At 33.5% G+C, this 27,676-nt stretch overlaps 1 protein-coding gene across 1 annotated transcript in view; it reads right to left on the bottom strand.

Annotated features, from left to right (window-relative positions):
• Window positions 1-27,676, bottom strand: part of LOC111173533 (disintegrin and metalloproteinase domain-containing protein 5-like) — a 134,668-nt gene that overhangs the window by 14,469 nt on the left and 92,523 nt on the right. Inside the window, exons 15-18 of the mRNA XM_022571269.2 lie at window positions 24,817-24,907; window positions 23,968-24,187; window positions 9,944-10,030; window positions 9,114-9,225 (exon numbers count right to left, since the gene is read on the bottom strand). Of these exons, the coding sequence (XP_022426977.2) occupies window positions 9,114-9,225; window positions 9,944-10,030; window positions 23,968-24,187; window positions 24,817-24,907 (510 nt within the window). The remainder of the gene's footprint in view (window positions 1-9,113; window positions 9,226-9,943; window positions 10,031-23,967; window positions 24,188-24,816; window positions 24,908-27,676) is intronic.

The following is a 27,676-nucleotide window of genomic DNA, read 5'->3' as shown; positions in this document are numbered from 1 at the left end:
ATATCACTAGAAGTGATTGTCAAGGGTAATGAAAGAAAAATACGCAGAATAATTATAAATTTCCTACAACCATAAGATAATTGGGAAGCCTCATGAAATTAAAGAAATGCGAGTGGAAATTTTTTTACTGCTGGCTTGTCATATATTTAAAAGGTTGATAATAACACCTGAAAATCAATAATAATATATAATATTAGTAGTGGTTAACTTCTGGGGTTAAGATTATCTAAAAATTATTAAAAGAAAAATTATAAGATTAAATAAACTTGATGTATAAATTTTATATACCAAGTAGACAAGTTAACAAAAATATATGAGGATTTAGATTCTAGAATATGCAAACAAGTAAGTCATACACACAACCACACATATTTAATTATATTTAATTATGTACATGTTATATCTTTGTATGTAATGCTGTAAAAAGATTATACATTCTTTGAAAATATCCATGAAATATTAACAAAAGACAATAAGATACTGGTTACAAATAAGGCCATGATAAATTCCATAATTTGAGGTTTTTCCAGGCCATATTCTGTTAACATAAGTCAGTGATATTCAAAATAAATAAAATGAGGATATAAAGCAAACTTGGATTCCTTGGGATCACCTTGCCTCTCAAACTCTTTATGCCCCCAAATGCATTCAGCATCACAAGGGCGTCTCCCACATGGAGTCCAGGCCCATCAGCAGCCCAGGGTTTCCTTGACTGGGTACAGGGCCCCAAGGAGATAATTTGGGCACAGAACAGGCAGTCAGCTGACATACCAGCCCAGGGCTTTTGGGGTAGACCTACAGGCCCCAGAATAGAGGGGATGAATACAGCCTACAGCAGCTGACTAAAAGAAACTAGTTGTATTGGAAGGTTTCCTCTGAGCCCAGGCTCAGGTGCAACCACAGTACTGCCATTTGGACCTAAAGTGGCCTAGGGTAACTAACTATGATTGTTGGCCTGGCACTGTTCCAAGTGTTGTAAGGAAAGCCTTATATACCGGGGCATCCATTAACAGGATGGGAAATTTTCTGATTTTTAGAAACTGGCTTGGAAATTTGGAAGGAAAAAACAAAATTCATACAGAAGCTTAAAAAAAATACCCAGGAACTAAAAGCAACATTGTTTTGGTGTCAAGTGAATATAGCATAGATTATCTGCAGTTGCTGTTGCTATTTTTAACTCTGACTACTGATGTTCACTCTGAGTGAAAGTGTGCAACCTAAGGGTATTGAAATCATTAATGTGAACAGTACATCTTTGACTTAGTCTGTGGATTAACTGTTGTGCTTTGTGTCAAGATAGCACTAATTTTTCATATTGTCAATATTGTGATCTTTTCTAAGAGCTCAGATAATAAAAATCAGAATGATGACAATACTAACACCAGGATGACCCAGACATCACTGAACAAGAAGGCTAAATGACTGTTCCTAGTGACAGATGGAAGAACATATACAACTAGATTAGATATGTAAGTAACCAAAACATAGCATATTGTACAACATGCCAAAAATAATTTGGACCTAGAAATAAACCATGCATATATGGTCAATTAACATATAACAAAGGAGCCAAAAATATACAATCTAGAAAGGATAGTCTCTTCAATAAATTGTGTTGGGAAAACTGAACAGCTACATGTAAAAGAGTGAAACTGGACCACTATCTAACACAACACATAAAAATTAACTCAAAATGGATTAAAGAGTTGAATGTAAGACCTGAAACCATAAAACTCCTACAAGAAAATATAGGCAGTAAACTCCTTGACTTTAATCTTGGTGATGATTTTTTGAATCTGACACCAAAAGCAAAGGCAACTAAAGCAAAAATCAACAAGTAGCAAAACATCAAATGTAAAAGCTATTTCACAGCAAAGTAAACTAGCAACAAAATGAAAAGACAACCTAGTGAATGGGAAAATGTATTTGCAAATCATACATCTGATAAGGGGTTAATATCCAAAATATACAAAGATGTCATACAACTTAAGAGCAAAACAAAAAAAAATCCAATTAAAAAATGGGCAGAAGATTTGAATAGACATTTTTCCAAAGAAGACATCCAAATAGCCAACAAGTATATGATAAGATGCTCAACGTCACAAATCATTGGGAAAATTCAAATCAAAACCACAATGAGATATTACCTCACACCTGTCAGAATGGCTAGTCTCAAAAATAGCCATAACAAGTGTTGGTGAGGATGTAGAGAAAAGGAAACCCTCATGCAGTGTTGGTTGGAATGTAAATTGGGTTAGCCACTATGGAATACAGCATGCATGTTCCTCAAAAAATTTAAGAATATAACTACCATATGATCCAGCAATTCGACTTCTGGGTATATACCCAAAGGAAATGAAAACACTAACTTAAAAAGATACGTATACCTCCATGGTCATTGCAGCAGTATTTACAGCAGCCAAGATATGGAAACAATCATCCATCATCCTGACCAAAAAATGTGATATAGGTATATATATATAAAATGAAATATTATTCAGCCATAAAAAGAATAAAATCTTGGCATTTGCAAGAACATGGATGAGCCTCAAGGCTCATATATTTCATTATGCTAAATGAAATAAGTCAGACAGAGTAAAACAAGTACCATATGATCTTACTTACATGTAGAATCTAAAAAACAAAACAAAACAAAAAACAAGCTCATAGATACAGAGAACAGATTGGTGGTTGCCACGCATTGGGGTGGGGGATGAGCAAATTGGCTGAAGGGGGTCAAAAGGTACAAACTTCCACTTACAAAATAAATACATCATGAGGATTTAATGTACATCATGGTGACTGTAGTAAATAATACAGTATTTTACAGTTTGTTTCTTATAGTTGATTTCTAATCTCATAGCACTGTGGTCAAAAAAGATGCTTGATATGATTTAAATTTTCTTATATTTACTGAGGCTTGCTTTGTGGCCCAAGATGTGATCTATCCTGGGAATGCTCCATGTGCACATGAAAACAATGTGTATTCTGCTGTTTTCAGATAGAATGATATATAGATATCAATTAAGTCCATAGGATCTAATGTGTCATTTAAGGCCTGTATTTCCTTATTGATTTTCTGTCTGGATGATCTGTTCATTGGTGTAAGTGGGGTGTCAATGTCCCCCACTATTATTGTGTTACTATCAATTTCTCCTCTTATATCTGTTAACATTTGTCTTATATATTGAGATGTTCCTGTGTTGGGTGCATATATATTTACAATTGTTATGTCTTCTTAGATTTATCCCTTGATCATTGTGTACTGTCCTTCTTTGTCTCTTGTAACAGTCTTTATTATAAAGTCTATTTTGTCTGATATGAGTATCGCTACTCCAGCTTTCTTTTGATTTCCATTTTCATGGAATAACTTTTTCCATCTCCTCACTTCCATCTGTATGTGTCTTTAGATCTGAAGTGGGTCTCTTGTAGACAGCATATATATAGGTCTTGTTTTTCTATCCATTCAGCCAGTCTCTGTCTTTTGGTTGGAGGATTTAATCCATTTACATTTAAGGTAATTATCAATATATATGTTTTTATTGCCATTTTCTTAATTGTTTTGGGTTTTTTTTGGTCTTTTTCTTCCCTTCCTCTTTTGTTCTCTTCTCTTGTGATTTGATAACTAACTTTACTGTTGTGTTTGGATTCCTTATTCTTTTTGTGCGTGTATCTACTGTAGATCTTCAGTTTAGGGTTGCCATGAGGTTTTGATATAGCAGTGTATATATAAACAAGATTGTTCTAAGTTGCCAGTCTTTTAATTTCAAATGCATTCCCAATATCCTGCATTTGTACTATCTTCTCACAATTGCCGGTTTTGATATATTTGGGTGCAGATTATTTCCTACCTTTATGATATATTTGCCTTTACTGGTGAGCTTTTCCATTCATATATTTCTTGTTTCTTGTTGTGGCCTTTTCTTTTCCACCTAGAAAATTCCTTTAGCGTTTATTGCAAAGCTGGTCTGGTAGTGCCGAATTCTCTTAGCTTTGGCTTGTCTGTAAAGCTTTTGATTTCTCTGTCAAATCTGAATGAAAGCCCTGCTGGGTGGAGTATTCTTGGTTGCAGGTTCTACCCTTTCACCACTTTAAATATATCATGCCACTCCTTTCTGGCCTGTAGAGTTTCTGCTGAAAAATCAGCTGATAACCTTATGCAAATTCCCTTGCATTTTATTTGTTGCTTTTCCCTTGTTGCTTTTTATATTTCCTCTTTTATTTTTATCAATTTGACTACTATGTGTCTCAGTATGTTTCTCCTTGGGTTCATCCTGCCTGAGAGTCTGCGCTTCCTGACTTGGGTGACTGTTTCCTTTCCCACGTTAGGGAATTTTTCAGCTATTATATCTTCAAATATTTTCTCAGGTCCTTTCTCTCTCTCTTCTCCTCTGGGACTGCTATAATGAGATGCATTTAATGTTGTCCCAGAGGTCTCTTAGACTCTCCTCATTTCTTTTCATTCTTTTTTCTTTATTCTGTTCCCTGGCAGTGATTTCCACCATTCTGTCTTCCAGGTAACTTATCCATTCTTCTGCCACATTTATTCTGCTATTGATTCCTTCTAGTGTATTTTTCATTCCAGTTATTTTACTGTTCATCTCTGTTAGTTTGTTCTTTAGATTTTCTAGCTCATTGTTAACCATTTCTTGTATCTTCCCAGTCTGTGCCTCCATTCTTTTTCCAAGATTTTAGATCATATTTACTGTCATTACTCTGAATTCTTTTTTGGGTAGATTGCCTATCTCCACTTCACTTAGTTGTTCTTCTGGGGTTTTATCTTGTTCCTTGCTCTGGGATATATTCCTCTGCCATCTCATTTTGTCTAACTTTCTGTGATTGTGGTTTCCGTTCCACAGGCTGTAGGGTTGTCATTCTTCTTGCTTCTGCTGTCTGCCCCCTGGTGGAAGATGCTGGTCTAAGGGACTTGTGCCAGCTTCCCGATGGGAGGGACGGGTTCCTGCCCACTGGTGGGTGGAACTGGGTCTTGTCCCTATGGTGGGCAGGGCCATGTCAAGGGGTGTGTTTAGTGGGAAGCTGTGGGCTCAGGAAGACTTTAGGCAACCTGTTCACTGATAGGTGGGGTTATGTTCCCATCCTGCTTGTTGTTTGGCATGAGGCATCCCAGCACTGGAGCCTATAGGCAGTTAGGTGGGGCCAGGTCTTGGTGAGAAAATGGCAGCCTCCAGCAGGGCTCATGCCAATGAGTACGCCCCAGAACTACTGCCACCAGTGTCTTTGTCCCTGCAGTAGTCCACAACCACCCCCAGCCTGCGCAGGAGACCCACCAATACCAGCAGGTCGGTCTGGTCCAGGCTCTTATGAGGTCACTGCTTTTTCCCTGGGACCTGGTGCACACAAGACCTTGTGTATGCCCTCCAAGAGTGGAGGTTCTGTTTCCCCAAGTCCTGTGGAATTACTGTGATCAAACCCCGCTGACCTTCAGAGCTAGATGCTCAGAGGTCTCCTCCTACCAATGACAGACCCCTAGGCTGGGGAGCCTGACATGGGGCTCATAACTTTCACTCCTTTGGGAGAACCTCTGCAATACAATTATTTTCCAGTTTGTGGGTTGCCCACCCGATGGGTATGGGATTTGATTTATCACTACTGTGCCCCTCCTACCATCTCGTTGTGGCTTTTTCTTTATATTTGGATGTAGCATATCCTTTTTGGTAGGTCCCAGTATTTTTCTGTTGATGGTTGTTCAGCAGTTAGTTGTGATTTTGGTGTTTTTGTGAGAGAGGGTGAGCTAACTAACGTCTTTCTACCCCGCCATCTTGTCTCTGCCTCCTTTTTTTTTCCCTTTGTGCTTAGTCTTGTTTCACTCCCTCATAAGGTGTCGAGTGCAGAGGCTTTGCACCCAACACTTCAAACCAGAGTGCCCAGTGTGAAACGGCTGTGCCGACATCTCCGCTTAGTGTGCAGAAGCATTCAATAATACAGTGTTGCTTATTTAAAAGTTGCTAAGAGATTAGAACTTAAAAGTTCTCAACACAAGAAAAAAAATTTTGTAACTATGCATGGTGACAGCTGTTACCTAGACTCATTATAGTGATTATTTTCCAAGGTATACAATATCAAATCACTATGTTGTACACCTGAAACTAATGTAATGTTATACATCAGTTATATCTCAATTTAAAATATTTGGATTTGGGTATGGTGGAGAAGGAGCTGTGCAAGCTACATATGGAGATGGAATCTCAAATGTCTGCAGTGAGACAAGCAAGTATTTCGAAGTCAATCATATTTTTCTGTTTCCTAAATGAAAAAAACAAATTGTCTTCCCAAAAGATAGCAATGTTCAAATAAAAATAGCTACCACTGAATTAGTTTGGGTACACCACAAGAACAAAAATGTTTTATCTATTCATTCAGTTTCTTGTTTGCTCTACAAAACTGAGTGAAATTACATTTCCAGATTCATAGATTGCAACTAAAATGCCCAACAGGAGAAAAAAGAGTTATTTTGATAACATCTGTTGACTCCTCACAGTGAAGTAATGATTCTGTCACATTTTACCAAGTGAATGTGGCAGCAAAATATTGCCCCCAGCTCTTAGGTAATTTGGTTTCCAGAACAGAGTTTCAAATAGGCTTCTGAATTTCTATGAAAATTTTAATAAAACCATATAAAACAAAAAGATTTTTGCTATCTTGCTCAAATACAAACTAGACTCTGCTCATCTATATGTGTAGTTAGCAGACAGGGCAAATGTAAATTTTTGCAAGTTCCATTCAGCCTATAAATTTTTTAATGAAGAAAAGAAAAAGATCTCACTTGCCAAATGTCCTGTACACCTGGTACACAACACCAAAAGGAGTGTGATTTGTTTTCCTGTGATATAAATGCTTTTATAATGAAAGTTTCAGTCAGTTTCAGTTTCCTCAAAACGCATAAGCACTTACCAAGAATTTTTTTTAATTTAAAAAAAAATTTTTTTTTAAATTTTTTTCACAAAATGGAAAGAAATTGCTTCCTTAAACAAGTGTAGAAGATGACTGTACTCCTTACTGACCATAAAAGATATGTTAAAATATTTAAGATGTAAAATCTTATTTTTAAAAGTTTGGACAAGAAGAATGTACTTCTCTAATTTTGAAATTCATAGAGAATGAGAATAGGAAAAAAAGTGTGTAGTGAAGCAGAAATTTATGTGCTATTTCTCCAAAACAATCTGATGACCTGTGAAGGGGCCATCAGGATTATAGAAAAGGATGCACTGACTGTACCTGGGTAGTTCTATGATTTGCACAGGTTGTGACAACAACTCATACAATGAAAAAATGACTCATATTTTTGGAAATAAAACTGCTTCAGAACTCAAAAAAATGTAACCAGAAATGGGTAAGCAAGTTAAGAAGGACCTTCTCAGTTCCTTTATTAAAACTGTAATTTATGTGGAATTCAACTTAGATTTCACTAATTAAGATTACTTCTATGCTTTAAAGCATGCTCCCTGAGAAAGAGAGATTTAACACATGACATCCAATGTGCTTTGGAGTGTATAAATATGATGGGCCTTATAGACATGGACAGCCTATAAGATGAATTTAAATATGCAAAGGAGCTGATTGACAGAGAGGTGGCCTACTAGAATAAGCCTGTAGAAACAAAGAGAATGAGTTTTGAAGAGCTGCAAAATAATATTTCCAAGCCTGAAAACCTGCTGTATCTAGTAAATAAGACCCAAGTATCCCATGCTCAAATGCTTTTGTCAAGATACTTAGCTTAATGCCACCACGATGGACTGACACCAGAATTCAGTAAATGTGGGTTTGTTAAAACAGAGCTTCAAGTCAAAATGAATTTTACATTTGATTCTATTCCATTTTGCTACTACTTAAAAGAAGAATGTCTTATAGGCTGCAAGCAGTTCAGAAAAGTATAACTGGAAAATGAAACCAAAAATCAAAAATATGTCTGACTGTATTATGGCACAGAAGGAAGCATGTCAATGTTATTTTCATTAAATATGAGCATATCTTTAATCATTCCTATCATATTTATATTCTTTCTCCTTTCTAAAAGTCCTATGTTTATGTATCTTGAGAATAAACAATAAGATAGCCATGCAAAATTTAAATATCTAGTAAAGAATTTTTAAAAAGAGGTAAAATAAATTGCTGTATCAGAGGTTACATTATAAAATATTCTCATTATAAAGTATTGCTGTTTTTGCTCACATATTTTATTTTTTAATTGGTTGTTCTATAAACTACTATTGATCAGCACTGTTTACTAGTTCTATTGCTATTTCACTTAAATAATAGCAATTTATGTAACAAAAGCACACAGTACAGAATAATATACAATTTCAAATAAATGCCTATTCATTCAACATATTTATGTGAAAATAATAATATACGTGTAGTTGTATATGTTAAATGATTATGTTTATTTTTTGATCTGATACACAGTCTGATACAGCTGTGTTTTAGCTGTCTGAAAAGTTACTCACCCTAGGTATGCCCCCCACTAATAGTCAAGCTACACATAAGTCTGCCCAGGAGTTCACCATTTAATTGCCCCAAAAGAAAAAGGGTTTGTAAAGGTAGACAGACCTCCTCTTCTCCCAGGTTAGTTTAGGTGGGCTCCAATAACCTTCTGGAACCAGGGACTATCCCCCACGTGTTCCCAGTCTCATCCAGGCCTGCTTGATCTCAAAATACTACTCAGGAACCCTAGAGGGGATATCCTAAAGGGAAATTTCTAAAGATGAGATTGTAGCCCCTAAAATGCAGGAGAAAGGAGTAGCCTTGAAAGATTCTGGTGGCATTAATATCACAATGACTACGAACATCATTTAAAACTAGGAATATATGAGACAATACAAAGTAAATAATCTAAATTAACTAATCAAATTATATGCACTGGAATTTCTACTTTTAAAATTTCCTACCACTAGTTACACTTTTTGTTAGACAATGTCAGTGTTGATATATAAAGAAGAGTTCAAACTTAGCTGTCTTAGAGTCTTTTAAAATCTTACAAGTAAAGTAAAACCGTATTTGTTGACATTAGTTGCTTTGCAATGTGACTTGGAACCTACAACTGTAATTTATTCTTACATATTGTCTTTGATTAATAAAGTTTTAAAGACACTAACCAACTTTGCCCCTGTGTCCATCATCAATACTTCCAAAATCGTCTGCCATCGGCTTGCAACGAGGAGGAGCAAACCCCATTTTACAATGGCAATTGTTAAAATTGTTGCAGACCTAGAATAATCAGAAAATAGAACAATTTTTATGTACAAAGATGGTTTTCAATAGAGGCCAATTAATATTCTACACATATTCAACAGAGAATTTATTCCAGATAATTTATCCATTCCAGAGAATTTACCTTAAATAGACAAATTCAACAAATTTTCTCTTGACATTTCCCATACCGTAAAAAGTATATCTGGCTTCTGTTGCCAAATCAATTTTTGCCAAATAAATTCTTTTGCCAAATAAATTCTTTCAACTCTCCCCACAGCCAGACCAAACTATTGTCAATCACCAGTAACATGCCTCTAATTACCATTTACTTCCTAGTTTCACAGAACAGCCCAGACACTAAATTAATGAGCAAGACCAGCAAGAAAATCCTAATGACCTTTATTTACCATTTCCTGCTTTCTCTCTGTAAAAATAAGATCATTTTGGTTAGATGGTAACACATAGTGCTTATAGCACATCCAGCCCACATATTTACCAAACATCTTATACATCCAGAATCATCTTAAATGTTTCTACTTTATCTTCTCTAATAAACAGTTTGGCAAGATTTCTCAAGAAGATAAGATTGAAGTTATAAGTTACAAACTGTTAAATGACACCAAGCAGCATGAAAGTGATCAAAAAAATTATTCAAATGATTTCTTTAAATCTCCAAACTGTTTACTGAATTGTTCAGAGCATGTTGCTTAAAATGAAAGCTGAAATTACTTACTCCATTTGAATTACAATCTCTGGTAGAATTGCAACTCTGAAAATTGACATGGTATTTAAGCTCTACACAGTTAAATCTCAGACAATACTGAAACAAAGCAAAAGAAGTAAACAAATTCAGTCAAACCATCAGATTGTGTGCATAGATAATACATAAGAAAAAATTCAAGAAAATTCAAGAGTTCGTATTACCAAGAATTGGCATAAAAATCCAAAACATAAAGTAATAATTGTGACTGCATTGAAATAAATGTGAAATAAGCTATATGCTTTCAGACTGTAAATGTATAGTCTTATATAAGAAGTTGAAACTTTTATTTTCTTACCATCTAGCACCAGAAGTCCTCTTAGAAAGAGAAATATCTGGAAAAATAATTTGATTAGTCCCTTCAGTTCAATAATTATCTGAGAAGCATTTTAAAAATACACAGGCCTGGGTACCTCCTGAAACCGTTATATTAAAATCTCTGGGGCCAGGGTCCAGGTGATTATCATGTGCAGTCAAGGTTAAGAAGCTTCGAGTGGGAGGCTGAGGTATTAAAATCATTGGTATGAGGAGCAAAGGAAGGTAAGTTACTATTCCATATGGGGAAGAAAATGAGAAGAAAGCAAGGATAACAGGTAATTATATGAGGTAATAGGACAATGAGAGACTCCCATGGGTGAGATGGCTAAAAGGCCTTCTAAGAAAAGGAATGTTTAATGTGTGAATTACATCGTCCTAATTTATGGCATTAAATTGTGTGACCTTTCCCAATTACACAAAATTTTTCAGTAAAGTCAATACTTTACAGAAGAGTTTTGTTGTGTCTTTGGATCATAATAACAGGGTATGCAGAAAGAAGAGGATCAGAATTCTGAAATAGAGATTTGAGCCAATATCATTTACATTTCAAGGGGAGAGAGATCTCAGGTCTTATTTGTATCTATATGTTTCCAAATGAGCAAGATGTAACAGATACTTGGATTATTTTCTTGCACTATTAACAAAGAGCATTATATAAAAATAAATTTGAATTTAGCAAGCAAACCTTGAGACTTTCTCGCAAAAGAAATGTACATTTATTTAATTTTCCAGAGTAGCTCTTGGAATTAATAATTTCTAGGATTCATTAGAACATTAAATGGTTGTTAGATATATTGTTTGTTTATAGGATATTAGAACATTCTAAAACATTCTAAAATTATAGTATGCTATATTATTAAACTGTTAATACTGTTCTCTTGTTCTTATGTATAACATAAGTGATAACTATAATATGTTACAGCAGAATATAATATTGTAATAATAGTATTCAATTTAATCAAAACATTCATCTACCAATCAGAAAAAAATCAGAGTTGATTATAAGAAGTTAAAATCAGTGTAAATTTGGAGGTTCTATTGAAACAATGAATACAATTCAAGAAAGTTGTTGCAAAAACATTCCAAAGGAGGAAAAATGCTTGATCATATAATAACTTACTCGCCCCAAACTAGTATTCACATGAGATCTTCAAATGTTAGCTAAAAAATTACTCCCTATAGTGCATGCAAAAGCACTTGATTACATATTGCAGAACATAAAAAAATGATCTGTATAAAAATTACTTAAAAGTAATGTTGCTGTTAAAAAGAGGTATGGAGGTCATTAAAAACAAATATTGCTGGAATATTGCTAATATACCTGTTAAAAATTGTCCACACTTGTAAATAGAGAAAATTGGAGAACCACATTTCTTTTCAATGTCATTTTTGAACATTCATTAAAGGACCCATCTAAGGTAAACCTAAAGGTTATTTAATTATTTAAGGAATGTACTTTGTATAACTTGCTAGTCAGTACTGATAAGAGCCTAGATTTTGTGAACTTATATGTTAACATAGTTTTTGTCTGGCCGATATGTAAATGAGTTTTGTCTGATTGAAATGATAACCCGAAATTATGGTTTTATTACTCTATAGGACATTAGCAGATTTTACTTAGAACCTAACAACTGTATTTCAACATTCTTTTACCTAATGCCTATAAAGTAGGGTGATTCCCAAGTGGCATCAAAAATTTAACTTGGCTGATTCTCCATTTCTCTGAGTTTTTTTCTTCTCATTTTGGTTTTTTGTTGCTTTGTTTTTGTTTCTGATTCTTGACCAAGTCAGTAAGTCTGCCCATGATGTGTATATATTTGTGAGTGCTTGTATATATGCATATACACATGTGTATACACATATAATTTTGCTTAGCTTATATATTACAGAATGGCTATACCTTTGGGTTGTATTAACTTGTTCATTTTTGTCACTTTAAAAAGAAAATGAGTGTGACTGTAAGGGATTGTATTAGGTGTGTATGAGTTTTTAGGCTGCTAACTAGCTTCTGTATGAGAGGCAGAAATAAATTATCTACCTTTACATCTTTCTGAAATATAACTTAATTGGGTTAAAAATTATAATTACTACAATTAGGACATGCCAGTAGCAATAATGGCAGAAGACAATTATGTCTCAGGATAATAGGATGTATAATTGCTTCTGTTTGTAATTGCTTCTGTTGACAAAACTGTTTTATCCTAATGCTATATCTGGTTGTTTCAGAATATGAAAGAGGACAGTGAAAGTCAAGGCTTGAATGAATATGGAAAATTATAGACATTTTGTGCAAGGTAACCTTGGTTTTGTTGATAATACCTATGCAGAAGAAAATAATGATTCTGAAAAAAATTTAGCAACAATTGTTCAATTTTGGTGGGGTCATTCATAAGATAATTTAAAAAATATCCTTGTGAATACCGTAAAGCCTCATACTATATTGATGCAAAATTAGAATTTGGGTTTTTAAAAATTATATACATGGAAATTGCTTGTGAAGTATTCAATTTGCTCTTAACAGTGGTAGTATAAGGTTTTTGTTTACTTTCTATAAATTTACCTGGATGGCAGAGATTCAATATTTCACCAGAATAATTTTCTGTGCTTTGTATTATGTAAATGGTTATTTTTAAACACCTCCCTGTTTTTTGAAAGAGCTAAAGTTCCCTATAATTTTACTACCTTTTCCTATTTTATGCAAGCTCTTGCACTGTCACTTTGATTAACAGGGAGTTAAGCAATTTTTACTAGATAACCAATAATCCTTTTTAATTAAGTAACCACCTTGGACAACTCTGGTGACTTTACCTTACCAAGGTCAGAGTCTAAAGTCAAAAATATTTTTTTCTTCATGATTTTAATAATACCTAAAACTATCTTTGAGATTTCTGAGATTGCCATCAGAAAATAACAGATTTGTTCTCTTATCTCATAAATATAAGAATGCTAGAAATAATTACAATTGGTTTGGTATTCTCCATTATTTATTTATTTTTGTAAGATATTAATTTTTTAATGAAAACTCATCATATTATAATGGCTTTTTACAAAATAAGAGAAACTATTGTTCCTAATTGCAGTTGGGAAGAATTTTACAGTATCTTTCTTTTTTTAATTCATTTTAAAATTTAAGTAGTTAATTTACAATGTTGTGTTAGTTTCAGGTGTACAGCAAAGTGATTCAGATATATATATATGTTTTCTTTTTCAGGTTCTTTTCCATTATAGGTTGTTACAAGACCTTGAATATAGTTCTCTGTGCTGTACAGTAGGTCCTTGTTGTGTACCTAGTTTATACATAGTAGTGTGTATACTGTAATCCCAAACTCCTAATTTATGATATTCCCCATTATTTCCTAATAGATAGCAATGTAAGAGCTGCATAGGAAGAACTGTCAAAGAAATTCAGCCAGCCTTCCCTAGGTTAATTTTAAATGTTATTAATATAAGCATAACTAATGTTCTCAGCATAAATGTTTCATATATTGTACATGTAACTAGAATGGATTGAATGCTTGTAGAAACTCAAGTCCACTTCTCTTCATAATATTTTCTTATCCTCAAGAGAAACTTTGATCAAACTCTTAATAAATAGTTATTATCACACCCCTGTCTGCAAAATAAGAGATTTTGCTTTTCTCCATTCCCATACTATTGATGACTCTCATAAATGAACCATTCAAACTTTTCAGGCTTTTGATCAACTGGTATGTTGTGCTTTTCTCTAATGTTTACCTAAAGTTTCTGCTTTCAGGTACAGGATAGAAACTAGGTCTTCATTGACATGTAGAAAGGATCATATCAGGTATTCTAAACTATTTGAATTCAAGAATTAGACTCACAGGTACAGGATATGGTGCTCAAGCTGATACTGAGTAGACAATTTCAAAACACACCATATGGCTGAATCAGGCTTTATTGGAATCCTTTATATCCAGGAACATAATGCTATATGAAAGCAAACTGCTAACTCAAAATCCAGGGGAATAAGAATCAATTATACAGGGTTAAATTAAATAATGAGAAAAATTAACTGTGGTTATACATTTCAGATCAGAAAGCCCTTTTTCTTTCTTCTTGATGCATTTCTAATCCTCAGTTTATTAGCTATGCTTTTATAAACTGAAATGAAACATTTTAAAACTAGGAACTGGTTCTCACTAGTGCCCTCAAATTCAGACACAATACATTTACTGTTCCTTCACTTTTTATGGCAATACAATTATTTATAGGCTCAATAATGGTCCACCATTACCCTCCTACCATAAATAACTAGAAAACTAGACAAATTATAGAAAACAACTATTTTTACACATTGGACTATAGGCAGAACAAGACTATGATCTCTGAGAAAAAAAAAAAACAAATGAGGTGAGCCCTCCTATTTTCCAGGCTCTTTGCTTGGAGGCAATTTCCTGATTAAGGCATAGTGAGGAGGAACCCAAACACAGTCGGGAAATCTTGTTGAGTAAAGGAGATGGAGATTCAAGTATGTGAAGGTTAGGAGGCTGTGGAACCTAGAATTTGCTGGGAAGACTATTCTAGAGGAGGGAACTACAAATGAAAGAGTTCTATAAACCTACATAGGAACTGCCTTCTGTCTTTGGCTGAATACAATCTGCACCTGCACATGGCTAACATCCATAAGACTGAACAAGAACTGCTTCCAGAGGAAAAAAATTAGCAAGGAACTATAAGATGAATAGTTCCTGAAATCACACAACCTGGAAATCATACAAGGTCCTATCAGCGTGAATGTACAGGCCATGTTGAATGAATAGAATATTCAGTAGAGACCATAGAAGGGTCACAACTCAGAACTGGGGCAAATTTAGCCTAAAGTAAAATTTAGACCCTAAAATATTTACTCTGTGCCTTCAAAGAGCTTAACAAAAAGTCTTGAAAGTTTAAAATGATCTGCAAGTCTACCCAACAAAGAATTGAAGGTAATGATCAAAGAACTCAGGAGAAGATTGGAAGAAAAAAGTGAAAAGTTAGAAATTTCTAAAAAAGAGTTAGAAAATATAAAGAACAACCAAACAGAGATGAAGAATACAATAACTGAAATAGAAAACACACTAGAAGAAATCAATTATAGACTAATTGATACAGAGGAGTGGATCAGTGAGCTGGAAGACAGAGTAGTGGAAATCACTGATGCTGAACAGAAAAAAGAATAAGAGGAAATGAGGAAAGCTTAAGAGACCTCTGGTACAATATTCTGTGCACTAATATTCATTTTATAGAGATCTCGGAAGGAGAAGAGAGAGGGAAAGGGACTGAAAACATATTTTAAAATGTAATAACTGAAAAAAATCCCTAACCTCGAAAAGGAAGCAGACATCCAAGCACAGGAAGCAGAGAAAGTTCCAAATAGGATCAACCCAAAGAGGACTACACCAAGACACACTGTAGTGAAAATGGCAAAAATTAAAGACAAAGAATATTAAAAGCAAAAAGGGGAAAACAACAAATTACATACACGAGAACTCCCATAAGACTATTAGCTGACTTTTCAGCAGAAACTTTGCAGGTCAGAAGGGGGTGGCACAATATTTTTAAAGTGATGAAAGGAAGAAAAACGACAACCAACAATACTCTAGCTGGCAAGGCTTTCATTCAGATTTGATGGTAAGATCAAGTTTTACAGGCAAGCAAAAGCTGAAAGAGTTCAGCACCAGCAAGCCACCTTTACAAAAAATGTTAAAGGGACTTCTCTAAATGAAAATGAAAAGTCCACAACTAGAAACGCGAAAATTACAAAAAAAATATCTCACTGGTTAATGAAAATATATAGTAATGGTAGTAAATCAACCACATATTTATATACATGGAAGGTTAAAAGACAAAAATAGTAAAGTCACTTATATCCACAATGAATAGTAAAGGGATATGAAAAACAAAAATATGATGTCAAAAATGTGGGGGAAGGGGAGTAAAATGCAGGATTGTTAAAATGTGGTTGAACTTCAGAAATCAGCAATTTAAAATTATATATATATATAGTTTTATATAAACTTCATGTTAACCACAAACCAAAAATCTATAATAGATACACACACACAAAAAAAGATAATGAGTGTGCAAACATAACACTAACTATAGTCATTAAATCAGAAGGTAAGAGAGAAAAAAGAGAAAGTGACAAATAGAGAAGTACAAAAACAACCCCAAAACAAATAATAAAATAGCAACAAGTACATGACTATCAATAATTACTTTAAAGGAAAGTGGACTAAATGTTCCAATCAAAAGACACAGAGTAGCTAAATGAATACAGAAACAAGATCATATACATGCTGCCTATAAGAGACTCACTTCAGAGCTAAAGACACACATGGACTGTGAGGGAATAAAAAAGGGTATTCCATACAAATGGAAACAAAAAGAAAGCCAGGATAGCAATAATTATATCACACAAAATAGACTTTAAAATAAAGACTGTTATAAGAAACAGAGATGATAATATAAATGATGACAATGATAAAAGGATTAGCACAAGATAAGAAAACCTTTAAATATGCATGCACCCAACATAGAAGCAATTAAACACATAAAGCAAATATTAACAGACATAAAGGGAGAAATTGACAGTAACACAATAATAGTGGGGGACTTTAACGGCCCACTTACAACAATGAAGAGATCATACTGACAGAAAATCAGTAAGGAAACACTGGCCTTAAATAACACATTAAAACAAAGAGACTTCATAGATATATATAGAACATTCCATCTAAAGCAGTAGAATACACATTCTTTTCAAGTGCACAGGGAACATTCTCCAGGACAGATCACATGCCACAAAAAAAAGATACTAGGCCACAAAACAAGTCCAGGTAAATTTAGTTGAAATCATATAAAGCAACTTTTCTGACCACAAAGTGATTGAGACTAGAAATTAACTATGAGGGAAAAAAACAAACAAACGTGGAGCCTGAATAAGATGCTACACAACAAAAATGTATCACTGAAGAAATCAAATAAGAAATTTTAAATGCCCGGAGACAACGAAAATTAAAACACTATAATTGAAAATCCATGGAATGCAGCAAAGGTAGCTCTAAGAAGGAAGATTATAATGATACAAGTATACCTCAGGAGACAAGAAAAATCTCAAACAACTTAAACTTACTTAACAACTTAACTTAAACTCCTTTAGTTACTTAAAGGAACTAGAAAAAGGAGAACAAACAAAATCCAAAGTTATTTGAAAGAGTGAAATCATAAAGATCAGAGCCAAAATAACTAAAATAGGGACAAAAAAACCCCACACACAATAGAAGAGACCAATGAAACAAGAGCTGGTTCCTTGAAAAAGAAACAAAATTAATAAACCTTTAGCCAGACCCATCAAGAAAAAGAAGAGAGAGGGCCCAAATCAATAATACCAGAAATGGAAAAAAAAAAGTTACAACTAACACAACAGAAATACAAAGGATCATAAAAGATATTCCAAAAATTATATGACAATGAAATGGACAAAGTCCTAGAAATGTACAATTTCCCAAGACTGAATAAGGGGTAAAAACAAAATCTGAACAGACCAATTACCAGTATGAAACAGAATCAGTAATTTAAAAACACTCCCAACAAACAGAAGTCCAGGACTAGATGGATTCACAGTAAAATTCTACCAAACATTTGTAAGAGAGTTAACAGCTATTTTGCTCAAATTATTCTAAAAAATTGCAGAGAAAGAAATGTACCCAAAATCATTCTAAGAGGCCAGTATCACCCTGATACCAAAACCAGACCAAGATATCACACACGAAAAAGAAAATTACAAGGAAATATCACTGACAAACATAGATGCAAAAATCCTCAACAAAATATTAGCAAACCAAATCCAACAATATATGAAAAGGATCATACACCATGATGCAGTGGGAATGTATTCCAGAGATACAAAAATGGTTCAATACCCACAATTCAATCAATGTGATACACATATTAACAAATTTAAGAATAAAAATTATATGATTATCTCAATACATGCAGAAAAATCTATTGACAAAATTCAATGCCACTTATAATACAAACTCTCAACAAAGTGGGAATAGAAGGAATATACCTCAATGTAATAAGGGACATACATGCTAATTCCATAGCTAACATCATACTCAATGGTGAAAAGCTCAAACCATTTCCTCTAAGATCAGGAACAAGACAAGAATGCCCCCTCTCACCACTTTTATTCACCATAGTATTTTAAGTCCTAGCCAGAACAATCAGACGAGAAAAAAATAAAAGAAATTCAAATTGAAAAGGAAGAAATAAAACTGTCACTGTTTGCAGATGACATGATATTATGTATAGGAAACCCTAAAAATACCACAAAAACTACTAAAGCTAATTCAGTAAAGATGCATGATACAAAACTAATATACAGAAATCTGCCCCATTTTTATACACTATCAGAGAAATTTTTTTCAAAATTCCAATTCCAGTTGCATCAAAATAATACAATACCTAGGAATAAATCTAAGGAGGTAAAAGACCAGTACTTAGAAAACTGTAAGACACTGATGAAAGTAACTGATGACAATACAAACAGATGGAAAGATGTACTGTGTTCATAGATTGGAAGAATATTGTTAAAACGTCCATACTACCTAAAGCAATCTACAGATTTAATGCAAGCCCTATCAAGATACCCATGACAAATTTTCACTGAAATAGAACAAATAATTCTAAAATGTATGTGGAACCCCAAAAGACCCCAAATAGCCAAAACAATCTTGAGAAAAAGAACAAAGCAGGATGTATAACTCTCCCTGATTTCACACTATATCACAAAGCAACAGTAATCAAAACAATACGGTACTGGCATAAAAAAGACACACAGATTAATGGACCCATATAGAGAGCCCAGAAGTAAACCAACACACTTATGGTGAATTAATCTATCACAAAGGAAGCAAGAATAGACAATGGTAAAAAGACATCAATAAGTGATGCTGGGAAAACTGGACAGCTACATGTAAAATAATTAATTTAGAACATTTTCTCAACCCATAGACAAAAAATAAACTGAAAATGGATTAAATACCTAAATGTAAGACTGGAGACCATAAAACTTCTTGAAGAAAACATAAAAGAATGCTCTTTGTCATAAATTGTAGCAATAATTTTTTTTGGTCTGTAACCTAAGACAAAGGAAACAAAAGCATAAATAAACAAACAGGACCTTATTAAACTCAAAAGCTTTTGCACAGCAAGGAAACCATTGACAAAATGAAGAAAACCTACTGAATGGGAGAAAATATTTACAAATGATATGATCAACAAGGGGTTAATATGCAAAATATATACACAGGTCATACAACTCAATATCAAAAACCCAAAATACTCAATTAAAAAATGAACAGAAGACCTGAATAGATATTTTTCCCAGGAAGACATACAGAAGGCAAACAGGCACATAAAAAGATGCTGAAAATTCATAATCATCAGTTGTAACTTGTCCTTTTTCAATTTTAATTTTATTGACTTGAGTCCTCTGCTTTTTTTTCTTGATGAGTCTGGCTAAAGGTTTATCAATTTTGTTTAACTTCTCAAAGAACCAACTTTTAGTTTCATTGATCTTTTATTGTTTTCTTTGTTTCTATTTCATTTATTTCTGCTCTGATCTTTATGATTTCTTTCCTTCTACTAACTTTGGGTTTTGTTTGTTCTTCTTTCTCTAATTCCTTTAGGTGTAAGGTTAGATTTATTTGAGATTTTTCTTGTTTCTTGAGGTAGGTTTGTATTGCTATAAACTGCCCTCTTAGAACTGCTTTTGCTGCATCCCATAGGTTTTGGATCATCATGTTTTCATTGTAATTTGTCTCTAGGTATTTTTTGATTTCCTCTTTGATTTCTTCAGTGATCTCTTGGTTATTTAGTAGCATATTGTTTAGCCTCCATGTGTTTATATTTTTTACAGTTTTTTTCCCTGTAATTGATATCTTGTCTCATAGCATTGTGGTCAGAAAAGATGCTTGATGTGATTTCGATTTTCTTAAATTTACTGAGGTTTGCTTCATGACCCAAGGTATGGTCTATCCTGGAGAATGTTCCATGAGCACTTGAGAGGAAAGTTTATTCTGTTGCTTTCAAATGGAATGTTCTATAAATATCAATTAAGTCCCCTTGGTCTATGTGTCATTTAAGGTCTGTGTCTTTACTGGTTTTCTGTCTGGATGATCTGTCCATTGATGAAAGTGGGGTGTTACAATCCCCCACTATCATTGCATTATTGTCAATTTCTCCTTTTATGGCTGTTAGCATTTGCCTTATATTTTGAGGTGCTCCTATGCTGGGTGCATATATATTTACAATTGTTATATCTTCTTCTTGGATTTATCCCTTGATCATTATGTACTGTCCCTGCTTTGCCTCTTGTAACGTTCTGTATTTTAAAATCTATTTTGTCTGGTATGAATAGTGCTACACCAGCTTCTTTTGATTCCCATTTCCATGGATTATCTTTTTCCATCCCCTCACTTTCAGTCTGTATGTGTCCTTAGATCTGAAGTGGGTCTCTTGTAGACAGCATATATATAGGTCTTGTTTTTATATCTATTCAGCCATTCTAGGTCTTTTGGTTGGAGTATTTAATACATTTACATTTAAGGTAATTATTGATATGTATGTTTTATTGCCATTTATTAACTGTTTTGGATTTTTGGGGGGGTCTTTTTTCTCCCTTTGTCTTTTGTTCTCGTGTTGTGATTTGATGTCTATCTTTAGTGATGTGCTTAGATTACTTTTTCTTTTTTGTCTGTGTATCTATTGTAGATTTTTGTTGTGTGGTTCCCATGACGTTTCGATATAGCAGTCTATATGTATACCAGACTGTTTAAAATTGTTGATCTCTTAGTTTCAAATGCATTTCCAATATCCTGTATTTGTACTCCCCTCTTCTCACAATTGCTTGTTTTGATATCATATTTGTGTGTGGATGAATTCCTACCTTTACTTTATGTTTGCCTTTAATGGTGAGCTTCTCCATTCATAATTTTCTTTTTTCTTGTTGTGGCCTTTTCTTTTCCACCTAGAGAATTTCCTTTAGGATTTTTTGTAATGCTGGTTTGGTGGTGCTGAATTCTCTTAGCTTTTGCTTGTCTGGAAAACTTTTGATTTTTCCATCAAATCTGAATGAGAGCCTTGTTGGATAGCATATTCTTGGTTGTAGGTTTTTCCCTTTCATCATTTAAAATATGCAGAGCCATTCCCTTCTGGCCTGCAGAGTTTCTGCTGAAAAATCAGCTGATAGCCTTATCAGGGTTCCCTTGTGTGTTATTTGTTGATTTTCCCTTGTGGCTTTTAATATTTTTTCTTGTCTTTAATTTTTATTTGTTTCATTAATATGTGTCTCAGTGTGTTAATCCTTGGGTTTCTCTTGTATGGGATTCTCTGCATTTCCTGGACTTGAGTGACTGTTTCCTTGCTAAAGTTAGAGAATTTTTGGCTATAATCTCTTCAAAAATATTCTCAGGCCCTTTCTCTCTCTCTTCTCCTCCTGGGACCCCTTTAATGCAAATCTTGGTGCATTTAATGTTGCGCCAGAGGTCTCTTAGACTGCCCTCATTTCTTTTCATTCTTTTTTCTTTATTCTGTCTTGTGGCAGTGATTTCTACCATTCTGTCTTCCAGCTCACTTATTCGTTTTTCTGCCTCAGTTACTCTGCTATTGATTCCTTCTAGTGTATTTTTCATTTCACTTATTGTATTGTTCATCTCTATCTGTTCTTTAAATCTTCTAGCTCTTTGTTAAACATCTCTTGTAATTTCTTGGTCTGTCCCTCCATTCTTTTTCTGAGATCCTGGATGATCTTTACTATCATTACTCTGAATTCTTTTTCAGGTAGCTTGTCTATCTCCACTTCATTTAGTTGTTCTTGTGGGTTTTTATTTTGCTCCTTTGTCTGGAACATTTTTCTCTACTGTCTCCTTTAGTCTAGAAATACACCCACACACCTATGGTCAATCTACGACAAATGAGGCAAGAATATACAATGAAATAAAGACAGTCTTTTCAGTAAGTGGTGTTGGTAAAACTGGACAGCTACATGTAAAAGAATGAAATTAGAACATCCTTTAACATCATACACAAAAATAAACTCAAAATGGATTAAAGTCCTAAATATAAGACCAGATACTATAAAACTCTTAGAGGAAAACATAGGCAGAACACTCTTTGACATAAATCAGAGCAAAATATTTTTTGAGCCCTCTCCTAGAGTAATGGAAATAAAAACAAAAATAAACAAATGGGACCTAATTAAACTTAAATGCTTGTGCACTGCAAAGGAAACCATAAACAAAATGAAAAGACAACCCACAGAATGGGAGAAAATATTTACAAACAAAGCTACCAATGAGGGATTAATCTCCAAAATATACAAACAGCTCATGCAGCTCTATGTCAAAAGAGCGAACAACCCAATAAAAAATGGACAGAAGGTCTAAATAGACATTTCTCCAAAGAAAACATACAGATGGCCAAAAAGCACATGAAAAGATGCTCAACATCACTAATTATCAGAGAAATGCAAATCAAAAAGAAAGAGAAAGACAAATACTATATATTATCACATATATGGAATCTAAAATATGAAATGAGTGAACATAACAAAACAGAAACAGGTATAGAAAACAAACTAGTGGTTACCAGTGGGGATAGGGAAGTGGGGAGGGGAAAGAGAGGCACAGGTGATTAAGAATATATGTAAAATAAATAAACTACAAGTATATATTATACAGCAAAGGGACTATAACCAATATTTTATAATAACTTTAGAGTGTAATCTATAAAAATGTTGAATCACTCTGCTGCATACCTGAAACTTTTATAATATCATAAATCAACTATACCTCAATAAAAAATGTATGTAGATCCCGAGCCCTCGATAAGACGGAACATAACTTCCTACTTTTTAAGTCTGGTATATACATAGTGACTTTTTTCAATAAAGTGCAAAATGGAAAGAGGGGGAAAAGAGTAATTTTACAGTGAGAAATCTGGAAACATTACCTCAGCCAGGTAATCAAGGTTAACGTCAACATGCACATATACTTGATATGATGAAAGGGCACTTTACCTGTGCATTTTCCTCCCAAGAACACATAAACCCAATCTAATCACAAGAAAAACATTACACAAATCCAAATTGAGGGACATTCTACAGAATATCAACCAGTTCTACTCCAAAATGTCAAGGCCATCAAAAACAAGGAAATTTTGAGAAATTGTCAAGAGGAGCTTAATAAATGTCCTGTGGTATTCTGACTAGAATCCTGCAAAAGGACACTAGGTAAAAGCCAAGGAAATCTGAATGAAGCATGGAATTCAGTTAAAAATAATGTATCAACATTGCTTCATTGATTATAACAAATGTACCATACTGTTGTTATATGTTAATAATAGGGGTGTTGCTTAGGGGTGAGGTGTTCAATATGGGCAACAGGGAAATCTGGGGGGCGATAGCAGGGTCTAAAATTGAATGTGGTGATGGTTGTGCAACTCTATAAATTAATCAAAAGCAATGAATTGTACACTTACCATGGGTGAATTTTATGGCAAATGATACCTCAATAAGGCTGTTTTAAAATGCATTGGTTGGTATATTGGCAAAATGAGTATAAGCATAAAAAGTAATTTTTAAAACACTTAAAATATTTAGTTATAATTACCATTTCAGGACCACACACAGTGCCATCTTCTACAAATGTTTGATCTCTGTCTTCAGGTTTTTCAACTGTGGTCAGTGTATTTCTAGGTGTCTTCTCTGTGTTTAGAAATGTTGACGTACACATGTCATCTCGTACGTGTGTATAAATCACAGATAAATTTGTGCGTGTTACTAAAGCTTTGTGAGGCCAGGTACAAACTAATTTTCCACATAACATATTGCTAGAAGCATAATGAAGAAGAAAAGTTTCTTATTATTTACAGAAATAATGTAGATTGCTGATATAGCTAAATTTTTAAAGTATTTTACTAACTTAAATCCACATTTCAAAAATTTTCTCTAAGTAAATTTTTTTGAGCACACTGACTCATGTATGATGTGGCTTTTTTTGTTTTGTGCAGAAATGTAGCAAGGGAAAAATTAATCATTTTTGCAATCTGACAGCCATGATCTGTTCTATATTAGCTTCTGAAATTTGAGCAAATGATCATTGGTCTTTGATTTTTTTCATTAGTACAATGGGATAAGTAACTCTAACTACAAATATTTGATGTATATAAATACATATTTATAATATATAGCATAAATATATAATGAATATACAGGACCTAACACAATGCCTACCTCAGCCCATCAATAAACACAGGTGATTTTTATGGTCATTATTCTAACATTATAGGTACTGAACACATGTTGTTTGTAGGAAATAGGTAATACTGTTCAGCTCAGATCATGAAACAAGAGAAAACTTGTTATAAAATGGCATCTTAGCTTGTACATAATATGATCCAGAATCTTAGCAATATACAACCTACATTCCAAACAAAATTATAATTTTCTAAATACATACGGGTAATTACAATACTTTCGGCCACAGTTTCCAAATTTATCTCCTCTTGAATTTATTTCATCAAAACAAGCAAATGGAGCACCTCTAGATGCTAAAAGAAAAAAAGAAACTTAAGTAAGTAAATTACAACACACAATTCCAATTATCATGATAGAAATAATAGACTCAGTCTGGAAATTATAATGTTATCCCTAGGAAGGTTTATAACTACCTCACATTAAAAAGTTGCTGGGGATAGATCAAGATTAATTACTCAAATGGCTATATACTATTAGAAAAATAAGTAGTCATTGCCTCTCTATTCCTCTAAACTGTTTATGCTCTGCCTTAGTTATCTTCCAAATGTGAAAATAAAGTTTGCTCTTACTACAAAAAAAAGAGGAAAGAGATGGGATTTATAATGTGATACTGATAAGAAGCCCAAAGAGCATTTGATTTAACTCTTCCTATTCCACACTAGAGTCCTCAGCTGTGTTCCCTAGTATCCTAACAATCACTAAACAAGAACTATTGAATTTTAAAATTAGGAAGGATGTGAATGTTCATCTACTTTGGCCATTTAAAATAGTTCTATCTAATTTTAAGATCATGAAAAATTAGAAGATATTTAAAGGTGCCCCATCACTTTGACTTGATGATTTAGAGGTGGGCAGTGTTGCTCATTTTAATCACATGTAATAAGAACTGAGATCTTTTGTTGTCACTACTTTTAATTGACAAGGGAATTCTCCTTAGCAATTTCACAGATTTTTACAGTTGGAAAACATGATCTATAAACTTCACTCTCTCTCCTGAAATTTTGTCATTTGCAACAATATGGATGGACCTGGAGGGTTAAGCTTATTGAAAGTCATATAGAGAAAGAAAAATACTGTATGTTTTCACTTACATGTGAAATCAAAAAAATAAATAAATAAAACAAGCAAATGACTGTAACAAAAAAGAAGCAGAATCACAGATACAAACTAGTTACCAGTTGAGAGACGCTTTTAGGAGTGGCAAATTATAGGAAGGGGATTAACAGTTACAAACTACAAGGTATAAAAATAAATAAAACATATGAATATAACATATACCACAAGAAATGTAGCCTATATTTTGTAATAACTTTATATGGAGCATAATTTATAAAAATATAAAATCAGGAATTCCCTGACAGTCCAGTGGCTAGGTCTCTGCACTTTCACTGCACGGGGCATGGGTTTGATCACTGCTCGGGAACTAAGATAACACGTGCCAAATGGTGCAGCCAAAAATAAATAAATGAGTGAATAAATAAATAAATAAAATCACTATATTGTATACCTGAAACTAACATAATATTGGAAATAAACTATACTTCCATAAAATAAAATAAATTACTGAATTAGAGGAGACAAAAAATAGAATGAAAAGGAATGAAGAAGATACCACCTGACCTATGGGGTACCGTCAAAGAATGACAAACACATCATTGCAGTCCCAGAAGGAGAAGAGAGTGAGGAAGGGATAGAATGCTTCTTTAAAGAAATAATGGATGATAATGTCCCATGCCTGGGAGGGATTTGGATATCCAAGTTTATAAAGCTAATAGATCACCTCAAAATTCAACTCAAAGTAATCTTTTGCAATGCACATAATCATAAGACTGTCTAAACCAAAGACAATGAGATAATTATAAAAGCAGCAACAGAAAAAAATTTTCTCATACAAGGAAACTCCCATAAGGATATCTAAATTTCTCAGTAGAGACTCTGTAGGCCAGGAGAGAATGGGATGATCTATTAAAACTGCTAAGAGAAAGAAACTGTCAAACAAGAATGTTTTAACCAGAAAAGCTGTTAATCAGAATTGAAGGGGAAATAAAGACTTTCCCTAAGAAACAAAAACGGAGGGAATTCACCACCACTAAACCTGTCTTACAGGAAATGTTGAAAAGAGTTCTACAAGCTGAAGTAAAGGGATGCTAATTAGTAACATTAAAACACATGAAAATGTGAAACATACTGGTAAAAACAAGCATAAAGTCAGATTCAGCATGCTCTAATACTGTAATATGGTGATGTGTCAACTTCTTGATTCTAATATAAAAGTTGGAGGAAGAAAGTATTAAAAATAGCTAAAGCTTCAACAACTTTTAGTGGGTACACAATATGAAAAGATGTAGTTCTCAGTACAAGAAAAATTGTTTGTAACTATACATGGCGACAGATGTTAACAACACTTATTGTGATCATTTTGCAATATTTAAAAGTATTGAATCACTATGTTGCACAACTGATATTAATATAATATCATATTTCAATTATACCTCAATTTTAAAAAAATGTAAATGGTGACATCGAAAATATGAAAGGGGATAAAAGGATAGAGTTTTTAATGTGATCAAAGATAAATTATCATATGTTTTATGTGAGCCTCATGGTAACCACAAAGCAAACACTTAAAGTAGATACAGAAAAGATAAACAGAAGGGAATCAAAGTATACCACTATAGAAAATCATTAATTTACAAAAGAAGGTAAAAAGAAAAGAATAAAAGAAAAATAGAGTTACAAAACACAAAACACCCAGAAAACAACAAATAAGATGGCATTAGTTGACTGTTAAGTAACGGTAATTCTTTAAACATTAATGAACTGAATTCTCCAGTCAAAAGACATACGGTGGCTGGATAGAAAAAAAAAAAGACCCTATTATGTGGCCTACAAGAGACTCAGTAGAGTATTAAGGACACACAGAATGTCAAAAGTAAGACATGGTAAAATATATTCCATGCAAGTGGAAGCCAAAAGAGAGCAAAGGTAGCTATATTTACATCAGACAAAATAGACTTCAGGCAAAAATAGAAACAAGAGACCAAGATGGTCATTATGTAATA

This window comes from Delphinapterus leucas, chromosome 21 (genome assembly GCF_059928025.1).
Source record: "Delphinapterus leucas isolate spDelLeu-1000000601 "Yukka" chromosome 21, BTC_Dleu_Yukka2, whole genome shotgun sequence".
NCBI lineage: Eukaryota > Metazoa > Chordata > Mammalia > Artiodactyla > Monodontidae > Delphinapterus > Delphinapterus leucas.
Note: the sequence above shows the minus strand (reverse complement) of the source record. Positions and strands in the feature narration are given on the sequence as shown.